The sequence below is a fragment of the Saccostrea echinata genome, unplaced genomic scaffold (genome assembly GCF_033153115.1).
Source record: "Saccostrea echinata isolate AGI-Se365-2 ecotype Australia unplaced genomic scaffold, CSIRO_AGI_Sech_v1 ptg000016l, whole genome shotgun sequence".
Lineage (NCBI taxonomy): Eukaryota > Metazoa > Mollusca > Bivalvia > Ostreida > Ostreidae > Saccostrea > Saccostrea echinata.
In genome coordinates this window covers 13,176,939-13,199,695 of record NW_026889765.1, presented here as the reverse complement: position 1 = coordinate 13,199,695, position 22,757 = coordinate 13,176,939, and the positions used below count along the sequence as shown (strand labels likewise).

The 22,757-nt window shown below is 33.2% G+C and overlaps 2 protein-coding genes across 2 annotated transcripts in view; one reads left to right on the top strand and one right to left on the bottom strand.

Moving 5' to 3' along the window:
- The window catches only part of LOC133188450 (E3 ubiquitin-protein ligase MIB2-like), a 185,047-nt gene that overhangs the window by 118,418 nt on the left and 43,872 nt on the right, over positions 1 to 22,757 (top strand). Inside the window, exon 12 of the mRNA XM_061323886.1 lies at positions 9,459 to 9,615. Coding sequence (XP_061179870.1) covers positions 9,459 to 9,615 — 157 coding nt within the window. The remainder of the gene's footprint in view (positions 1 to 9,458; positions 9,616 to 22,757) is intronic.
- LOC133188674 (uncharacterized) lies at positions 1,852 to 7,603 on the bottom strand. Its single transcript, XM_061324177.1, has 5 exons — positions 7,566 to 7,603; positions 5,468 to 6,316; positions 4,972 to 5,410; positions 4,473 to 4,691; positions 1,852 to 2,385 (listed from the first exon to the last, which is right to left on the bottom strand). Exons 1-5 carry the CDS (start codon positions 7,601 to 7,603, stop codon positions 1,852 to 1,854), a joined length of 2,079 nt encoding a protein of 692 aa, XP_061180161.1.

Here is a 22,757-nt window from a genome sequence, read left to right as displayed (position 1 = left end):
TGCGTATCTTATTTCTTTGCTAGTGATATATAAACCATGTATAATCCATCTCACAAAAAGGAGAACCGAGAGAAAGTTACATTATGAATCGAACATGTAGTAAAATACGGCGGCATTGTATTTATACCTTTTTGATATGTTTTTATCAAGATATATATAGTTGAATTATTTTGTTAAATTAATATTTGGAGATTAATTGCATTGGTGCATTGCTGATGCAAATGAATCTTTTCTGAACTGTTGCATTCATCATTGAATTGCCTTTTTACCTTCACTAAACCTCCAAACACAAGTCAATAAAATTAAAGTACATCGAACAGAATCATTGGGATCAATATTTTATCAATCAGTGTTTATTACAATAATTTTAACCATTTTAAAAGAACTTTTGATAATAATGGAGGCAAAGTTTGGAAACTACTGACACATACAGGGCAAATCCCAAACAATAAATCTTTTAATAAAGAATCAGGGGCAGTAAGACCCTAAATATGCCCCAAACCATATTGGACAAATTGTTATAAATATTAAAAGAATTACGATTGAATCACACCTTTTCAGACATATTTTGATGAAAAAACCACTTTTACGACATCTTGGGGCCAAAAATACAAAAATAACACAATTTTCACTGATTTCTGGAAATTTTAATAATTTTTTTTCTGTAAATTTAATCAAAGAAATAAATGATGGATTTTTAATACAAATACAACAGAAATGATCTTAAACATGTGAATAGAAAATATTTTTTAGCTAAAAGTGGTAAAAAAAACTGAATTTTAATGTAAAACAGTTGTTTTTATGTTCAAAATCAGAGATACCTGGGAACTTAACATGTCTTTAAATGGACTCCACTTACAATATGTACTTAATGGTAAAAATATTTGAAATAAAATCCTATTAACTCTATCAAAAACTATAAATGAGAAAAAAAAACCCTTTATATTATTTTGAATTCACAGAAAAATGTTAATTTTTCAAAGACAAGTACTATTTTATGTATTTAACATAAAAAGACATTGAATGCACAAAGTGAACAAACAAGAAATGTATTCAACTAACATTTTTGATAACAATTCATTAAACTTGACAAAAATAACAATAAGGGATTTCAGTTTGCATAAACAAATTCCAGAACTCCCATCACCCACCTATACTATTACCAAAAAGATCATAGAAGTTAAACATCACACCACTCATGCCTTATACACTACATTTACTCATAATAAGATAATGTTTATCATCCTCACAATGTCATAAAAATGAATTAAGCATCAAAGAATTAGTTATACTAGTACATGTTTGTCTGGAAAGGTTTTGTAATTACATTGTACTACAAAAAATAACAAGTACTTGTATCTAGTCATGTTAAATTAACAAAGTTCAATATGCGAATCAACACATTGCATAATAAACTATAATAGTTACTATTATCTGAGAAACATTTTGTGATGCATTATGCATTTTACATCAGTATATTAATTTTGATAACAATAATTCATGAAGTATAATCATATGATAATAAAAAATCATTTCATTTGTCAGGGTACATAATTAATCTTTCAATATTTACAACTGAACTTATTAAACTCATGCAATGAATCTAATATGTTATTTGGATGTACAATCTACTATTTTTTAATTTCTCAATTATATAACAGATGTTAAGAAATCACAATTTAAAAATTAAAAAAAATCATAGATACATAAAAATCCCTATTTACAATTAATAAATAACAATATATACACAGCCTTCCACTATATTGTTGAAAACAATAATGGGAGTCTGATGCAGTGGATATCATAACCTGCAGAATGTTCACTCTCAATAAACCAATGTTGCAATTCATGTCACTTTTCCGTTGCACTCATTTCACTTTCTGATGAGCCATCCATTACTGCAGGAAGCACAGCTGCATCCTCAAGGTAGTCAGCCCAGTCTTGAGTAGGTCTAAATGCGTTTGTGTGTCTTTCATAGCCAAGAAACCACAATACTGAGGCCACATGGGCACATGCCCCGACAACTCTGGCTCCAGCACGACACTGACAATACCAACCAGTAACAGCTCCCTCTGAGTGCTCTATCCAAAGAAGGTATTGTTTACCTGAAATATGTCGACTCCGGATCCTTATCCACAGAACATCAGGAATATCAGCATTTACCATGATGACGTAATCACCTTCTTCATCCATGTGCTGAGCAGTGTACCCCTTAGCCAGCTTTAACTGGTAAACACCAATAGTCAAATTACACAGATCCTCCTCTGAGAGACGTGGAAAGTCCAACGAATCAGCAGCATTGATTGGGGTCCATGACTTGACTCTTCTGTGTAGTCCTTCAGATTCCACTCTCTCCTGAAGCTTGTTTGTCTGAGATGCTAAGTACTATATAAGAGAAAAATTTTTTTTTACTTCAGATTCCAATTTTATCACATATGAGCTATTAATACATGCATAAATTAATAAACAAAAAAAAAACGTTTTTGGACTTTGGCCATGAGTGTAATGAAAAATTCAATATAAGACATTTGTACAGTAGTTTATCCTGGCATAGCTAAAACACATGAACATAAAAATACATGAACAATGAATTTTTCCACAGCCCCTGCTTGTTGCTGCATGATCAAGAAAACATATATAATGAATTAGAACAAAACCTTTGCAGAATGATTTTATTGAGTAAAATAATGGAAAGTTAAAATGAATATAATAAAAATTAATTGACACAGTATTTCTTATAATTTAATAGAGATTTTAAATTAATAATTACAATGTAGATATTAATAAATTCACAAACAAGAGGCCCATGGGCCACATCGCTCACCTGAGTAACTTTGGCCATGCTGTTCATTACCAGACTCCCCCCTTGTAATACCTATTGTGGCCCCACCCTCCCCCCAGGGGCCATGATTTGAACAATTTAGAATCTACACTACCCCAGGATGCTTCCACATAAGTTTCAGTTTTTCTGGTCCAGTGGTTCTTGAGAAGATTTTTAAAGATTTTTCCTATATATTTCAATGTAAAACTTGTGATTCCCCCTATTGTGGCCCCGCCCTATCCCTTGGATCATGATTTGAACAATTTAGAGTGTACACTACTTGAGGATGCTTCCACATAAGTTTCAGCTTTTCTGGCCCAGTGGTTCTTGAGAAGAAGATTTTTAAAGATTTTTCCTATATATTTCAATGTAAAACTTGGATTTCCTATTGTGGCCCCGCCCTACCCCCGGGGGTCATGATTTGAACAATTTAGAATCTACACTACCACAGGATGCTTCCACAGAAGTTTCAGCTTTTCTGGCCCAGTGGTTCTTGAGAAGAAGATTTTTTAAAGATTTTTCCTATATATTTCAATGTAAAACTTGTATTTCCTATTGTGGCCCCGCCCTACCCCCGGGGGTCATGATTTGAACAATTTAGAATCTACACTACCCCAGGATGCTTCCACAGAAGTTTCAGCTTTTCTGGCCCAGTGGTTCTTGAGAAGAAGATTTTTAAAGATTTTTTCTTTATATTTCAATGTAAAACTTGTATTTCCTATTGTTGCCCCGCCCTACCCCCGGGGGTCATGATTTGAACAATTTAGAATCTACACTACCCCAGGATGCTTCCACATAAGTTTCAGCTTTTCTGGCCCAGTGGTTCTTGAGAAGAAGATTTTAAAAGATTTTTCCTATATATATTTCAATGTAAAACTTGGATTCCCTATTGTGGCCCCGCCCTACCCCCGGGGGTCATGATTTAAACAATTTAGAATCTACACTACCCCAGGATGCTTCCACATAAGTTTCAGCTTTTCTGGCCCAGTGGTTCTTGAGAAGAAGATTTTTAAAGATTTTTCCTATATATTTCAATTTAAAACTTGGATTCCCTATTGTAGCCCCGCCCTACCCCCGGGGGTCATGATTTGAACAATTTAGAATCTACACTACCCCAGGATGCTTCCACATAAGTTTCAGCTTTTCTGGCCCAGTGGTTCTTGAGAAGAAGATTTTTAAAGATTTTTCCTATATATTTCTATGTAAAACATTGATTCCACATTGTGGCCCCGCCCTACCCCCGGGGGTCATGATTTGAACAATTTAGAATCTACACTACCCCAGGATGCTTCCATATAAGTTTCAGCTTTACTGGCCCTGTGGTTCTTGAGAAGAAGATTTTTTAATGACCCCACCCTATTTTTGTCTTCTCTTGATTATCTCCCCTTGTGAGGGGACTTGGCCCTTCATTTTAACAATTTAAATTTCCCTTTACCCAAGGATGCTTTGTACCAAGTTTGGTCAAAATTGGCCCAGTGGTTCTTGAGAAGAAGTCAAAAATGTGAAAAGTTTACAGACAGACGGACGGACAGACAGACGGACAGACAGACGGACGGACAGACGACGGACAAAATGTGATCAGAAAAGCTCACTTGAGCCTTCGGCTCAGGTGAGCTAAAAAGGAATGAAACAAATACTGGCATGTCCTTACCCTCATTTTAGCAGCTAAAATCACATCATTTTCTGGGTTTCCAGCATTTAAGGGTTGTCTGTACTTATTACAGAGAGCTGCAACCAAGCACACATAATCCCTGATGAAGGGTATCTGGGTATTCGGGACAACATTTTGCAAAAACTTCCATTGTTTCAATCGTCCATTCACCGACTCAACAATCCAACGGATTTTGGTGACCAGTCTCAAAGTATTTGCCTGCAAAACATTAAAAAATATATATATACATTGTAAACTGGGGTACAAAAAAATGTAATTACTCTTAATTAAGTGTTTACATTGTGAGCATGTCATATTACTGACTTTTATTATTAATATACACTATAACAGTGTATAAGATTGAAATATAAATAAATTATTATAAGTTTCTTAAAAGAATATAAATGCTATATATTAAAGTTTCCATTTCTTTTTTCTTTTAATTTTGATTAAAAAAGAGTTTTAAATTGTAGTATTATGTGTGTGTGCATTTTTATACCTCATCTGTTGTGTGTTGTTTCTGGCCTTTTGGAAGAAAGGCAGGCATCTGGCATCTGATTCCCAAGCTGTCAAGGAAACTGATTGAGTCTCTGAAGCCACGGTCAACTACGAGGACATCCTCCTGATGCAGCCAATCTTTGATGTTCTCCATGTTGGACTGAATGTTGTGCTTCAGGATGCTCGCATCGTTGTTTTTCTGGTCTGCAAAATATGGTTCGAGGACCGATATTATGTAGCCGGTCGTAGACACTATAACCATTGGCTTGACTAGAGGTCGGTTTTTGTGCTGGCTGTATGACCTGCGCTGGAACCTGAAGTTGCTACTTTTCTGGATAAAAATGTAGGTTCCGTCTACGACTAAAATAGCTGGATTGTGTAGATCACTGCCAAACAGCTCCTTAGCAAGTGGTGTTGTGTGCTCCTGGATAATCTCTTCCCTTGAGATATGGTCAAATCCCACATATTTAGGAGTAAAAGTCTCAGAAAGTTCTCACCTGGCTGTTGTTATTGCCCGTCTGACACCACATTTTTCAATGTTGAAGAGTGTTGATAGCATTCGATGGGAAAGACCAGTCCTTAGTTTCACCAGTAGAAGAGCAATACAGGCTCTGATGCTGCGATTCTTCGTAGCTCTAATCGACTGCACATGCGACACTACATCGTCAAAATCTGCTCTGGAAATTCCTGTTAAATTCACATAATCTGCGTCAGAAAGGCCATTGCTGCTGTCAAAGTCTAATCTGTTTTTCTTATTTCTAATTGCTGCTGCTCTTATTGTCGAAATCAAAGAAAAAATGTCTGTTTTGTTGAAGTAGGTGGTGTCGTGTACCGACCTGGAGCCAGAAGACGAGTTCTCCAGACATCTGATAGCATCATCTTTCAGAGAAAAGTCTGGTGCTAAGTGGGATCGGCAGCACCGTGCACCCGACAGCAGAAGGTGTCCTGATAAAATGAATATATGATGCCGTCTCTCTGCAGACAGGGTGAGGAGCCTTGATGTCCTCTTCTTACATATGACACAGGATGAGTGACTTTTTCCTGATGAAACTATGGGCAATGGAATAATGTTCGGACTTTTGGCATCTGATTTCAGAGACTTTGCCGGTGGTTCATAATCTTGCTCTGTTTCTTTTGAAGTTTTCTTTATGGACTTGTAGAATTTCGTATAACAGTTGAGGCATGTAACATAAACATAGTTTTCACAATTAACAGAAAGTCCCAAATGTTGAAGGTATAGTTTGTACGATTCAGAAGATCCAGGCTTTATGAAACGTCTTTGATCAGCTTTGGTTCTTTTCCCACAAGATATACAAGGATAATGTTTTGGACCATCTCCAGGCATTCTACAATTAAAATATAAATATCAAAATTAAATTACTATATATATTATGTATGCACATTTTGTCTTTAATTATGGAAGGAGGGGGTTTTACTTGTATAGTGTATGCATTTGCATAAGATTTTCTTTATATATGAAAGAAGGAAATAATTTATTAATGTAAAAAGAAAGAAACAAGCATGTGATTTTGAAAAATATTTTTTGAGTAATATCAAAATTATCATTTTCAATGTAATTAAGATTTTAGTAAGAAAAAAAATACCAATATTACAAATAAAACTTAAGCGATAACTAATCTATTCACATATTAATGTATAATGCATGGATGCTTGTAACCAATATTTAACTAATAAATAAAGGTTAATGTTACCAGGTATAATACATAATTATTTCATTCATGAAATCAATTTAAATAGCAGTTTTATTGATTTACCTATTTGAGTTTAATGAATAAAAATCAGAGGCAAAGACATTATCGGGTACTTTAAATTAAAACAAAAAAGATGAAGCTTGTAATGACAAACATTTTTTTTTTTATTTAAATGGTGATTTAAATTAATTTATAATATTCCAAGGTAATCTAATTATTTTTTTATTACTTACAAAAGGTTAATTTTACATTAATAATATTTTAATTAATTGGTAGCTAATTTTAAAGAAACTAACTTTTTTTATTTCGTTTTACAAAAAAAAAAAGCAAAAAAAAAAAAAACCTCGTACCAATTTTTTTGATTTTTGACTGTTATAGCACGCCATACATTTGCACAGGTACCAGAGTAAGGTCCCTTGAATACACAAACGCTAGACTCGGTTGCATTTGTACTCAGACAGAAAAATATGTTAGCATTTTATAAACACCAACATAGAAAGGTAGTATATTTATATTTTAATGCCAAATCGATTAAAAGTGTTATATAAAAACTTTCTTGCCCATTAACTAACGTTTTGTATACAGTTTCATCTCAACTGACAAAATGGCAAGTTACATGGATGCTATACATACTATACGCACTTATATATTTTCCGTATATGTAAAGATTTTCACAACTGATAAAACGCGGCTAATCATGCAGATCAACCGGCCGATCGAGGGTTCATGAATCATGAATATTAGGCCCTAAATCAAAGAGAATCGATGATTAAGTCAACTTTTTATCTATTTTTTTCTTTGAAAGAAGATAGCATGTTGTGTTCCTGTTTTAATATATTTTAGATACACACATTTTCTATTTTCAACTGTTTGACATGATTACCGTCCCCCAGAGTTCATGGAGTTAGCGGAGTCTGTCATGTCAAATCTTTCATCAATAATATGTTTGGGAGGGGATTTAATTTTGAACAATGCATGTAAATAGTGCATGCAAAATGAAAATTGCTCTGATTTTCAATTCATCCCTACCTGCTAAATGGTTAGAACTTCGATAAATCTTCTGTTTTTGACTCATCCAACTTTGTTTACGTCTGCTGCTGTGATTTGAATATAAAAACCGAAACCGGAAGCGATCAAAATCGCGCCTCGAAAAACATCGTTTTATATATTTTTCATGGTGTCCGCATGCAAACAACAGAATGATATTTTGGGATATAATTTATTGTGTCAGTTTAAACAATCTATTAAATTTTTACTGTGTTGTTTGCCTGCGGCCGTATCTAAATCTTGTTTGGAATGTGAGAATTTGATGGAAATTTCTCAATTCCGGAAAAATCACACAACTTCACATAGTGATAACTCAACTACAAATCAAATGTTGAAAATTTTATTGCTATTTACATCAAACTGGACATCTCGTTATATGAAAAATAAACCATCTTAACGATAGCACTGGTATAAAAATGTTTAAAAAATATTGGGCAGCTCATATATGCTTACTGCCCCTGATTCTTTGGTATGTTGGTTGAATAGGCAGTAAGACATATTTTGATGCTAAGTTTGGTTCTCTATGTCATTCGGTTTGGAGCTGGGGTGGTGGGGTAGATTCCTTAACTTTCTATAAGAGTGAATGGGCAAAGAGAGATAACTGCTGAGAATGTTCCTATTGTAAACTATGAAAGGCTGCAATGAGTCTCTTGGGATTAATTAACTTTCCTCTTGAAGAAAATCCAAAGCATTTATCTTTATCTGTCACATTGAGATTAATTAACACCTCTGTCTGCAAATGAAGTTTGTTTTGAAGTTAAGGTCAACTCTGAATGATGTTTACATTCTCTGAAATGTGGATTTAAATAATCTTCATACTTTATTTTGGTAAAATACACAATGAGTTATGATTTTATTGAATTCTAAAAACAAGATGTAGATAAAAATATCATTTTCATTTTTCTTTTTTTCTTTTTCTTTTTTTTCTGCCTTAAGTAAATTCAAGAATACTATTTATTTTAACAGGTATTCAGATAAAAATCTTGTTCTATCATTGCTGAAAAAGTTCTTGTAAACTTAGAAGAAAAGGTTGAGAGAGCAGTATAATTAATCCCCTGGGATTGATTATCTTGCTACCTCCAAAAAATTTTAGATGGTTATCTTTCTGTCACTTTAAGATTAATTAACACCTTTGTCTGCAACTGATGTTTGTTTTGAACTTTGAAGTTAAGGTCAAGCCTGGGTGATATTTGCATTCACTGAAGGCTGGCATTTTAGAAAACATATTCTTCATTCTTCTTTAAATATACATTTAAATGAGTGATTATAGATATGATGTTTTTTACTGCCTTATGTAAATACAAGGATACTATTTACAGGTTGTTGGATATTTAGCAGTTGCTGTTGCTTATTCTCCATTATATATATTTTTAAATTTTTGTAATCAAGTAAAATTCTCATCTCCTAATCTGCAACCATATATTTCTACCCCTTGGCGGGGCCCTTGCTGACTGGTCAGATTTCTAGTTTATTTCTAAATGGAAGCATTGATTCCAATATTATTTGGATTTAAGATTTGGTAAGTCATGATCTTATGAGGTAAAAAGAAAGAATGTCTTTTCAAATCAAGAACAGCAGGACCAAGTTAATTCAGATGAGCATTTTGGCCCATGTGCCTCTTGATTATTTTTTTTATTTGATTAGAGAAAATAGTACAGCATTAATAACAATGTAATGTTATAGAGCATACACAGAAATAGGTATACAGCGATCATTACATGTCTTGCAGAAAAGAACATAAAACCATGGAAGAACTCTTGAGTTATGGTGCAGATGCCAACATCATTAACAAAAGCAAGCAGTCACCTCTGCACATCTCAGTGGGGAAAGCAAGTCCAGAATGTGTTAAAGTTCTACTTAAACACAAAGCCAATCCATCCCTAAAGGTAATACAAATTTATTAAATGAAGAAGAAAGGTTTATGCAAAAAGTATCTGTAAACTTTAAAATAACACTTGATTACAATTAGGATGATTTCAAACCAATTGCAAGAGGACCATATTTGGTAATGACCAATATTTTCCCCCAAAGCAAACTTTGATGGAGAAATATATAATTATGTTCTAAAGCAGGGAGATATCTGCAGACTTCAAAGCATTAAATATTTTCAACAGCCATGACATCATTTGTTGGATATGACGTCAGGAAAATGACGTAAATTAAAAATATCCATGATTTATAGAGAAAAAGGTATATATTATGTCCATATTTTGAGTAAAAGTCATGGAGCAAAGGTCTGCTCCAACTCAATGTTTTGATATAATGTGTAGATTGACAAGATTAATGAAATATGTAAATATTGTTATGGAGCAGGGTTGCACTCTATAAATTATCTAGTAAAAATTGAACAAATTTTATCTTCTTTCTGAAGAATATATAACACAAAATCCAAATAGTTTGTGACATCAAAGAAACAAAAACTGCCAATAACCTTCTTTGAAACTGTAATATTTTTTAATTTAGATTTTTCATACAGTATTTTCAATTCAATATATTTCAAGATTTGACTTCTGTGGGGGCAAAAATATGCATATACCACATTTGCATTGTCAGTAACCATGTCATAAGGTTATGCTCGGTCACAGAGAGATAAAAAAAAACAACACAATTTATAGGAGGAAATTTTATCCAAGCATTATTATTTTACCAACATTTTATAAACATTTATTCAGACTAAACATGTTGTAGTGCATGACATTAAAAACAAGATGTGTTTGTGAAACACTGATGCCCCCGTATGGTGGCTTATGGTGAAGGTTTAAGTTGCTCAAATGCAAGTGAAACTCCAAGGTCAAGGTCAAGAGATCAAAAATGTTGAAGAAATACACGTGCAAAATATAAAAGCCCTAGCACCAACTGTTCAAAAGTTATGGCAAAGATTAAAGTTTTTCAAAAGTACATCAAACTCCAGGTCAAAAATTTTTGGGTATCCAAAGGAAGGTCTTGTCACAAGGAATATACCTGTGAAATTTGAAAGTCTTTGTACTAATAACCATTCAAAAGTTAAAGTTTTGCAAAAGTAGGTCAAACTCCAAGGTCAACAGGTCAAATATGTCGGTACCCAAAGGAAGGTCTTGTCACATGGAATACACATGTGAAATATGAAAGCCATAGCTCCAACCAATCAAAAGTTATGGGCAAGGTCAAAGTTTTTGTGGACAAACAGACGAGACGGACGGGGCAAAAACTATATACCCCTGAATCTGCAATTACGGGGGCATAAAAATTGAATGAAGGTCATGTTTCAGCAAACAGATTATTGAGCACTGAGACGTTGAAACAATGTCAAAATGTGAAAGAGTGTTTATTTTGTATCCAAGTTTTAGAGATTATGATCTAGTTCAGAGTTCAGGTGTATCCAGGTATTAGAGATTATGATCTAGTTCAGAGTTCAGGTTATCTCAAAGCCTTCACTGTCTGGATGGTCTCATGACTTCAATCGGTATGGTTGGGCTGCAATGAGTGATTAATTTTTAGCTCACCTGAGCCGAAGGATCAAGTGAGCTTTTCTGATTAAAATTTTTCGTTGTCTGTCATTATCGTCATCATCTTAAAGTTTTTACAATTTCATCTTCTACTGCAGAACCACTGGGTCAAATCAACCAAACTTGGCACAGAGTGTCCTTGAGTAAAGGGGATTCAATTCTGTTCAAGTAAAGGGCCACACCCTCTTCCAAGGAGAGATAATTAAGAAAAAGTAAAAATTGGATGACATTTTTTTAAAATCTTTTTCTCAAGAACCACTTGGCCAAAAAAGCTGAAACTTAGGTGAAAGCTTCTAGACAAAGTATAGATTTAAATTTGTTGAAATCATGCCCACCAGAGTAGGTTGGGCCACAATGAGGGATCAAAGTTTTATGTATAAAACATAGGAAAAATCTTCACAAGAACAGCAAAGGCATGATTAGTCAGGGGCTACAATGCGCAATCAAAGTTTTACACAGGAATTTATTGGAAAAATCTCTAAAATCTTCTCTCAAGAACAGCAAAATCATGATTGGTCATAATTATATAGAAGCATCCTCAGGTAGTGTAGATAAAAGTTTGTTCAAATCATGACCCCCTGGGGCTAAAGGAGGGGGGCACAATAGGCAATCCAATTTTTACCTAGGATTAAATAAGGGCAAATCTTTTTTAAAAAAATTGTATTAATGTGGAAGCATCCTCAGATGGTATAGATTCAAGTTTGTTGAAATCTTGAGTCCCAAGGGTCCAATAGATGATCATAGTTTAACAAAGGAATTTATAAGAAAAGATTTTGAAAACCCTCTTCTCCAGAACAGTTATAAAGACATGACTAGTCATTTAAGCATTGAATTCTTATTTTTGGATGTCTTCAGTCCTATAACACATCTGGCCATGCTGACAAATTGAATACCGCACTAACGCATGGTATGATAATTTGTCGGCACGACCAGATGTGTTATAGAACAGATGACATCCAAAACTAAGAATTCAATGCTTATATTTACATTCTCTAATTTTCTCTCTTCATAATTGTTTATTTTGTAAATCTTAATTATGAATTTAGTGCCTTTAAGAACTGGTGTGCCTAATAGACGTAAGAGCTGTTTGTGGCGTTGGAAAGTTAAACAACGCAAATGAACATTGCAAGAAAAAGAAATGAAAAATTAATTTTAAATGCACAGTTATTGTATTTTACGTTAATTTAACAGGTGGTTGGTTTTTTTTTTATTAAATTGAGTCAATACAATATATATTTTGGTGTTCCTAGATATTGAAACTGCACATAGTTCCTACTGTTTATTCTACCGCTCGGTGACAAGGTTTTACGTGTTTTATAGAGATGTGAATGTCGTATTTTTCTAATGGATTTCATGAAGAAAATTACACTGAATGTAAATATATTAATATGGAAGCATCCTTTGCAGTGTAGATTCAATTTTGTTCAAATTATGAACCCAGAAAGAAAGGGGGGGTTATCACAAAAGATTCAAAATTTTACATAAGTATACATGAATACGAGGGTCGTTCAATAAATAAAGCAAAAGGTCATCTAAAAATAGGAAAATCATGTAAAGCAGATTCATAATACTTTCAATCCCTCAACGTATTCCCTGTTAACAATTACACATGTCTAAAGTCTTTGTAGCCACGACCAGAAAACCTCAGTATACTCATCTTTAAGAATGTCCTAAAGGCACTGATGAATAACACCATGATATACCTGAAAGTGTAAAATCTTCCTTTGATTGCTTTCATGCGTTTTTGGAAGAAAAAGATCTCACAATGGCTGAGATCCAGCAAATATGGGAATGCCCAAGCTCTGTAATCTTTCCTTTCTTCAAAATTTTATTTACCGTGTTTGGCTGATTATAATACGCATTGGTGTAAAATACGCACACCCCTTTTTGGGCTTGAAAATTTTGGAAAAAACGCAGTTAGGTTGTATTATATGCAGTCCAAAATTGACCAAGCGGTAATCTTTTCTTTTTTACATCACGGTAATTTTTACTTAAAATCGTTGTGGAAATAATGTATTGAAAATTTAAGCATGATAACTTTTCATACGTGGATTTTGTTTTTTTGGGCTTACGATACTTCTGATTTTATGCATGGCGGTATTCTTCACAGAAATGATTAAATTTCAAAGAGCACAAAATATTTTTGCATTATACATATTTTTTTTAAGCTAACGGCAATGTTGACTTTAAAAATCACAGTATAATTTTATTTCAACAAAGCCCAAGATATTGTTCCATAATAAATTTATAACAGGCTAAATATATATATATATTTTTAAGCTAATGACAATCTTGGACTTAAACATCGCGGTAATCTTAATTTGTGTGGAAATGATATTATTATTTAATAAAGCACAAGATATATTATTACATTATTTTTGTTTTCTTTTTAGCTAAGGGCAATCTTGACATTACATGTAGTTTTTATCCTCGCAGAAATAATTTTATTATTAAAATTATTATTATTAAAATTAAAATTATTATTAAAGCACGAAACACTGTTGAATTTCAGTTTGAGCAGATCAACTTAAATCTTTAATTTAGCAATGATATTCATGACTTTATACATTGCTGTAATCTTCGCACTGCCAGGTATCTTATTTTCTACAGAACACGAGTTATTATAGCACTAAAGTTTTAACAGACTTGATATTTCCTTTTTAATCTCTCAATTCATTAAAGAAGAGGCCGATAAATATAAAGATAAAATAAAATTACATTTAACAAACATTTAATGTGTTGTAATCAACACACACCTATACATACAAAAGATAATTTACGAAGATTATAAATCGACCCCTCAATTATAACAATGAAAACGATCAAAAGCCATTAATAAGGGCAGTAAATAATCAGTGCTCTTACTGTAAAAACAATGCTTTGGAATCGATTTAGACGATTTAGACTATTTATTTGCCTGGAGGGGTGTTGAGATAAGTGCAATGGCTTTAATTGGGATGTATGGAGGGCTGTTTATGTTGAAATGAATTTTTACTGCGTTATTTAAAACCAAAATAAATTTTGCTTCATTATATTTAATTATAAAATTGTTTATCATTATTTTTTTTAAACAGAGTGTCTGAATGATTAGGTACATGTGTACTATGATTACGCAAGCATGTGGCAAAGGAATATGTGAACGTCTATAGATAACATCATTAATGGCAGCAAATATGGAGACAATAAATATGCTGCTCAAATTAATTTTAGCTCACTATTTAATATAATTTAACTATCAACAGATTTTAAATATAATATTTTTAATAATAATTTAGTTAGGTTTTAAATATAATGGTAAACAACAAGAAATTGGTTATGTCTCTAGGTAATACTATGGAATGTTATGTTTCACCTAAAGAAAAACCCATCAAAATCCTATTGTGGTGTAAAAACAGACCCCTTTCTCACAGAAAAATATTCTAAGAAAAAAAGTGCGTATCATATTCGGCCAAATAAGGTATTTCTCTATGCTTATTTGCAGTGCAGAAAAATAAGACCTTGGGGACTGGTATTTGGGCTTCATTTGCAGGAAATCTGCTTAACTTTCCTTAGTGAAATTTTACCATAAAAGTTACCATTGATTGCCCTTCCTTTGGCTGTACGTACATGTTTTACTGGACCTCTTGAATAAAAAGAAAATTAATAAAACATATTTGGAGCTTCTCTTTGCAATAATAGAATGACAGCTTTCTCTTTTATTCCACATTTTATTCTTGATCTTCCTTTTCGGCTATAAAAAGTACACCCATGTTTCGTCATCCATCACTCAAGCTTCTCAAATCTTCATTTTTAGCTCACCTCGATGAAGTCGAGATGAGCTTATGCTATACCCCCAGCGTCGGCGTCCCGGTTAAAGTTTTAGGAGCAAGTCCATTCCCAAGTAACTATAAGCCCTACCTGGACCAAACTTGCATGGATGATGCATCTAGGGATGGACACTACCAGACTTGCTTCAGAGGCTGGATCTGACCTACATTTTCCAAATGAGTGACGAGGTTAAAGTTTTTGGAGCAGGTCCATTCCCAAGTAACTATAAGCCCTACCTGGACCAAACTTCCATGGATGATGCATCTAGGGATGAACACTACCAGACTTGCTTTGGATGCTGGATCTGACCTACATTTTCCAGATGAGTGACCAGGTTAAAGTTTTTGGAGCAGGTCCATTCCCAAGTAACTATAAGCCCTACCTGCACCAAACTTGCATGGATGATGTATCTAGGGATGGGCACTACCAGATTTACTTCGGATGCTGGATCTGACCTACATTTTCCAATTGAGTAACCATGACAATGTGTTTGGAGTAGCTCTATAGTTTTATGGCCTGTTGTGATTTAACTTGCATAGATGGTGCATTCCAGACTTGCTTCGTATGTAGGAAATGAAAGACATTTTCTTGATTAGTGAACAGGTTAAAGTTTTTGGACTAGGCCAATTCCCAACGAACTATAAGACCTACTTACACAGAACTTGCATGAATATTGTTTTCAGGATGCACACTAACTATAAAGAAAATATGATGTGAGATTTGCATTACTTTTACTGATAACATTCATGGAGGTGAGCTTCATAATCTTTGATTAGCTATGTTTGTAAAAATGTTTATTTTTAAATAAACCATTGGCACATTTAACATGTGTTTTCTCTTAGGCATTTGTAAAAAAAATAAGGCACCCATCTGATCTCTTTAAACTGTTATGACGATGAAATGTTTCGTATTTTAGCAAAATCTATCAATGGAAATTTGGTATATTCAGATATCATGTTGCTCCAGCATCAATATTTTTTGGTGCCCCTTCAGATTTCGATCAACCAGTTTGACTGTGATCTTTTAATTGTACTTTTTAGCTCACCTGAGCCGAAGGCTCAAGTGAGCTTTTCTGATCGAAATTTGTCCGTTGTCTGTTGTCATCGTCATTAACTTTTCACAATTTCATCTTCTTCTCCGCAGGGGGTAGGGTGGGGCCACAATGGAGGATCAAAGTTTTACATAGGAATACATAGGAAAAAAGAATCTTTAAAAATCTTCTTGTCAAGAACAACAAAGCCATGATTGGTCATATTCATATGGGAGCACCTTCAGATAGTGTAGATTAAAGTTTTGTTCAAATCATGACCCCCAGGGGTAGGGTGGGGCCACAATGAAAGTTTAAACTTGTAAGAAAAAAGCCACAGTTAGTCAAAGAACTAGAAACTCATTGCGAGCAACGAGAGGTCTTCCGTCCGAATAACTATCCTCATATCATCAAAAAATATTCAAAAACAAAAAAGTTGAAAAATTGTACTTTTTATATTTGCTTCCAGTAGCAGCCGGAAGTAATTACGACGCATGAAAAAGTAATTCCGCACATTTAAAAGCCATAATCTATCATCTCTAACAAGTCTCCAGTTCAAATCTTTTACCATTTTTGAAAAAAAGGGGTGACAAAATTTCATTTTAAAATCAGAAAAATGTCCATAACTTGGAACCGGAAGTGAATTTTTCAAAACTTTTTTCAAGTGTAACCATGGCTTTTTACAGTGCATTATCACTGAAAGTTTGACAAAAAAAACACTGAATTGTTCTCAAGATATTGTGTGCACAAAATTTATCAAAAAAAATCTAGTTTTAAAACTACTTCCAGTGGACATTTTTTAAACAAATTATATATTACATATTTCGATAAGCATCTCTATTATCCATTCTAAAATCATAGAAAAATATTGAGAAACAAAAAAGTTTAAAAAAATTGATTTTTTAATTCGCTTCCGATAGCGACCGGAAGTAATGACAATGCACGAAAAGGAGATTCCGCATATCTAAAAGACATGCCCTATGCTATGTTAGAGACAAGTCTCCAGTTCATATCTTTTACCATTTTTGAAAAAAAGGGGCGACAGAATTTCATTTTAAAATCAGAAAACTGTCCATAACTTGGAACAGGAAGCAAATTGTTCAAAAAATCTTCCAAATGTAACAATGGCATTTAATAGCACATTATCCCTGAAAGTTTGATGAAAAACAACTGAATAGTTCTTCAGATATCGTGTGCACAAAATTTGTCTAAAAAATAATAATAGTTATAGTAATGTTAATAAGAAACAGTAGAATCACTATAGGTCTTCCATTGAAAACGGAAGACCTAAATATGTAAGCATCCTTAGTTAGTGTGGATTCAATTTTCTTCAAATCATAACCCCCTCCCCCTCCCCCCCCCCCTCCTTTTAGGGGTAGGTCTGACCACTTGTGCATTTAAGCTTTTCAATACTGAACTGATTTTTGCTTTTTTCCTAGCCACAGTGCTCAGGTGAGCAATGTAGCCCATGGGCCTCTTGTTTACTTCTGAATTTCCAAATCAATCTGAAAACTATACAGCATGGAACACTAGTCTTTCCACATATCAAATAATATTTTTGATATGGGTTATTCAGCTATTTATGTAATGAAGCACAGTTTTCACATACACCCTCATTTTCATCTTTTTGGCAGAGATCATTTTACAGTCATTCTACGATAAATGGACCAATTCCGAGTATAAAACATGAAAAAAATAAATGTTTCAAAAGCAAAATCAACATCATAATTCTCTAAAGGACATACCAGTGAACTTGAAAACAAAGAATTGTCCACAAATCTGGTATCGTTAACTTCTTACAACAATTTCAATATACCATTGATTTTAAGGTAATGTTACGGAAGTTAATGCTTGATCAAGCCTTATTATTTTTTAAATAAGGCCATACCAATTTGCAATATAGTTTGTTGGATTCGCCGCTTCAATTTGTAACAATTCCAAATTATAATTTTATCAAAAAATTATGTCTGCCCGTGCATTTAAAAATATCCGAGTATACATTTTTTATCAACTTCTTACACCAAATGCACAAAAGACTTCGGAACACATGTTGAGGAATGACAGAAGTGCGGGATTGAAAGTTTGTACTTTGTAACTCATACGTAACTCATACTGTGTAACAATTTGTCATTGTGGGAAGTTTTTCACAATGCCTGTCTACTCTTTATGTGTACGATACGTCAATAGTTAAAAACAGTGGATGTGAATTTTTTCCTTGTACTGCAATCGAACTAGAAGCCGAGGAAACTTTTGAAGAGCTGTTCGATGTTATTATAAACAGACAGAGAACATCTAAAAGCCCACGAAAGGTTTGGTGAATATTGATGATGTTTGCTCTATCAAAATAAAAATAATTCTAAGAGTGATGTAATTGAGATTTCAAGACTGGACATGTCCCTAGGAAAATTGCACAGAACTGAACAGAAGATTTGTAGATATAACTAAATTGCAATGTACATAACACGTACATGCACTTCATTCAAAACATGACAAACAGAAAGTAGACGCGTTTTCATGTTTTATGAATGCTTCCAAAAATTATTCTCTTCCTGGAAAAATTACAGGCAAACGAGACCACAGAAGTAATGATTTGATAGATTGGACAACAAATTGGAGAGGAAATTCTTCAAAAAGACCTTATTTAGGGACCAGGCAAAATTTATCACAATGATAGGACCAGTAGAAAAAAATTCTCATTTAAAAAAAGTACATGTCCCATAGCTTTTGTATTGAAAAAAAATATTTGTCCCATGCCTTAAGACTTATAAAAAAAAAGTTACTGTCCAGTGGTTACATCTTGATCTTTGTGAGATTATTGCAACAACAAAAAAGTACAATGTTAACAATTATTTTTATACATTAATTGAGTCTTTCAGATTATAGATATTTCAGACATTGATGAATGTTTTAGTTTAAAATATGTTTTATTCATTACAAATGAATTGGATTGAACAGCAGGTATAAATCTTATAATCGTTCTATGAAAGTTTTCTGAATGGATGAAACTTGAGAGACCATTCATGTTTAAAATACATGATTTATTATCTGGTTATTCTAGAGATGTTTCTCTAGAATTTGTTGGCAGTATATTTTTAATGATTTATTGAAATAATTTGTTTGTTCATGTTCATAACTCTTATCAACCATTGTTTGTTACTTCGTTAATTTTTGGCATTGCATGCAGTATTACTTTGAAGATTTATGTTGCACTTTGTATCCTTTGTTTGACTTTAAAAGATATAATGACTTTTTGAAGAATTTTTTTGAAAAGCAAAAAATTAATATGTTTAAAGTTGCATGATGAATCAAAACCATGTGTTTCTTTTAAGAAAATTGTATCACAAAACAAAAGATTTCTGTGAAATATGAATATAGCGAAGTTTTGAAAACTCAATTGCAATGTAAAGCAAGTAAAAAAACTGCATAATATAAGTGCCGGAAAAACAAATGTTGTATCTATCGCTTTGTTTTTATCGTCAATGTCAACAATGTCAAGGTCACGCATCCTTTATTTTTAGCGTGAAACCTGTAAACAACATTGAATTGGGGCAAGCAGAAGTAAGGAATAAGTTATGATCATCTTTTTTGAAGATTGTATCAAAATTCTCAGTCATCCGACATTTATATCTATGGAATTGAAACCATGGTAAATTCTTCAACTTTTCAGCGCATGCATACAATAAAGAGGAAGAAGTGAAGCAATATTTTTGTGATGGGTTATACAAAGATTTTTTTTACTTTTATTTTTCTCCATTAAATTGGATTTTTTAGGTTCTGAAACCCGTAATTTTCTGAAACCTAATATCTTCAAGAACTGAACAAAATTTGCATGTGTCATGCAAAAATTCTACTGTTGTCAATTTTCCCGTTTGTCCATCACAGTGTCACTTTAAGTATAATAAATCTGTCTCCTGAGTTAAGACCTGCAACTCATTAAAAAAGTGTTTATCCCATAAGCACTTCAAGCTAAAAAATGTTTTTGTCCCATGGTTTTCTTCGATGAAAAAATTCATTGTCCCATGCCTGTTTGTACTGGTCCCATAGGGTGGGGCTCTGTTGAATATGTAGTGAAAATGCATTATTCTTAAAAAATTTTCTCCTCTGCTCTTGGGTATTAAGGAAACAAACAATATGCATAGTTATGATAAGGCCCCTGGGTCAGGGGTTCTGGTGGTAGGGTGGGGCTCTGTTGAATATATAGTGAAAATGCATTAATTACTGAAAAATCTTCTCCTCTGCTCCTTGGTACTAAGCCAATGAACTAAGTACATATTTATGGTGAAAAAGAGTGCCTGTTCCAAAATTGTGAATTTCATGGCCCAAGGGTCGGGTTCTGGTGTTAGGGTGGGGCTCTGTTGAAGATATAGTGATAATGCATTATTTCTTTAAAAAGCTTCTGTGCTCTTGGATATTATGAAAACAAAATAAATACATAGTTATGATGATGAAAGGTGCCTCGTCCAAAATTGTGAATTTCATGGCCCCAGAGTCAGGTGTTCTGGTGTTAGGGCAGGGTTCTGTTGGATATATAGTGAAAATGCATTATTTCTTTTAAAGATCTTCTCTGATCCAGGGCAAACAAACTTAATGCAAAGTTATGATGAGTAAGGGTGCCTATTCCTATATTGTGAATTTCATGCCCTTGGTCAGGGGTTCTGGTTTAAGGGCGGAGCTCTAATGATTACATAGTAAAAATGCAATAATTCTTAAAAAATCTTCTCCTTTTCTCCTGGGTATTAAGCCGATGAACTAAGAGTATAGTTACGATATGTAAGTGTGCCTCTTCTAAAATTGTGAAATTCATGGCCCCAGGGTCAGGGGTTCTGGTGTAAGGGTGGGGCTCTGTTGAATATATGGTGAAAATGCATTATTTCTTTAAAAATCTTTTTCTTTGATCCTGGGTATTTAGCAAACAAGCATGCATAGTTATGATGAGTGCCTCTTCCAAAATTATGAATTTCATGGCCCCTGGGTCAGGGGTTCTGGTGTTAGGGTGGGGCTCTAATGATTACATAGTAAAAATGCAATAATTCTTCAAAAATCTTCTTCTTTTCTCCTGGGTATTAAGCTGATGAACAAAGAGTATAGTTATGATATGTAAGGATGCCTCTTCCAAAATTGTGATTTTTATGGCCCCTGGGTCATGGTTCTGGTGTTAGGGCAGGGCTCTAATGATTACATATTGAAAATGCATTAATTCTTTGATAATCCTCTGCTCTCTTTCTGGGTATTAAGTAAGCTTACTAAATGTAAAATTATGATGAGCAAGTGTGCCTCTCTCAGATTTGTGAATTTCATGGCCTCTGGTTTAAAACATGAATCCAATTTAATTGTGGAGAAGTTGTTGCATGATACAGGTGACCTATAAGGCCTGTGGGCCTCTTGTTTTTTAAGCGCTCGCTCTTTGATATCATGCATTATTCATAGAAAAAATTTATATTACTTGTATTCGCTCGCCTCATAATTTTTAACCCCAAAATGAAAAATAATATTTGTAAAATAATTTCGCCCTCTTGCCTCACTCTTATTTTTGAAAATCTGAAGAACTATTTTACAAATTGGTGTGGCCTAAAGCTGAATTTGACAAATTTTTTGTTTTTGATGGTCAGTAAAGAACGCTAAAGTACCGTATATACTCGCATATAAGTTGGTTGATTTTTTTAAGCTTATGTTAGAGGGCTTGACCCTCTAAAATACCAGTCTTTTTATAACCTGCCTAAAAGTTGGACAAAGAGTTTTGTACCAAAGTTTAGCTCCCAAAAACCCAACTTATAGGCGAGTATATATGGTATGATTCATGAAGTCTTAAATGAATACGAAATTAAATTAAATTTTTGAGAAAAATATCGTAACGGAAGTTAATCATTAAGGAAGTTAATTCCCAGCAATAAAAGTCAAAATTCTCTTCAACAGTTAAGGATAAATAACACAAACAAACTTTTTTCAGAAATCAGCAATATTTCTCATAGATTTATATTCAGATAAGTAACCTGAATGATGTTTATCAGGTAAGGTGGGAGAACTTTTTAAGATTTTGTTGCAGTGTTAAAAATATGTGCAAAATTTTGTATAGAATTATATAGAAAACAAAAGAAAGTTGCATATTTAAGCACCAAAGAAAACTTACGATTTCTTTATATTTTAAGGATTTATTTTTTATGTTATTTCTCCTCAAAATCAGTCAAAAAATATATATCAATCCTACAGGCATCAAATTTTTGTTTGTGTTATATATCCTTAAAATCAGAGTTTGTTTTAGGATATTAAACAAAAGTATGAAGCATTTCACTCCCAAAATAATGAAATTTTTTATACCTTTAATGCAAAAACTTTCCTGAATTACTGTTACGGAAGTTAATTTTTTAAGAGAGACAACTGTTTTTATCTAATTCATTTTGTTATGTTGAAAATGTAATCGTCTAAAATAGCTGACTCGCAACTAGAATTGATTATATAATGTTCCATGGTCACTTTCAGATAAAATTTCAGATTGAATCAGCATTGAAATTTCAGATAAAAATTTAAAACAAAATTGTTATGGAAGTTAATCGATTTTAAGCAACATGCTATGATTTAGCATGAAAGGAGATCCATGCATTTCTTTGCGAGAAGTGGTTTGATTTCTTTTTATACAGGATAAAAAACTTTTTTTAACATTCCTTGCAATCTATTTGAAACAATAAATTATGGCTGAAATTTATAACTAAAT

What these genes read in the sequence shown, in the direction of transcription:
- LOC133188674 (XM_061324177.1), bottom strand. Translation starts at nt 7,603, where the DNA reads ATGACAGACTCCGCTAACTCCATGAACTCTGGGGGACG. An exon ending in TCCATGAACTCTGGGGGACG is followed by an intron (nt 6,317 to 7,565) that starts GTAATCATGTCA and finishes TTTTAATTGTAG; the next exon opens with AATGCCTGGAGATGGTCCAA. An exon ending in TTTTAGCTGCTAAAATGAGG is followed by an intron (nt 2,386 to 4,472) that starts GTAAGGACATGC and finishes TCTCTTATATAG; the next exon opens with TACTTAGCATCTCAGACAAA.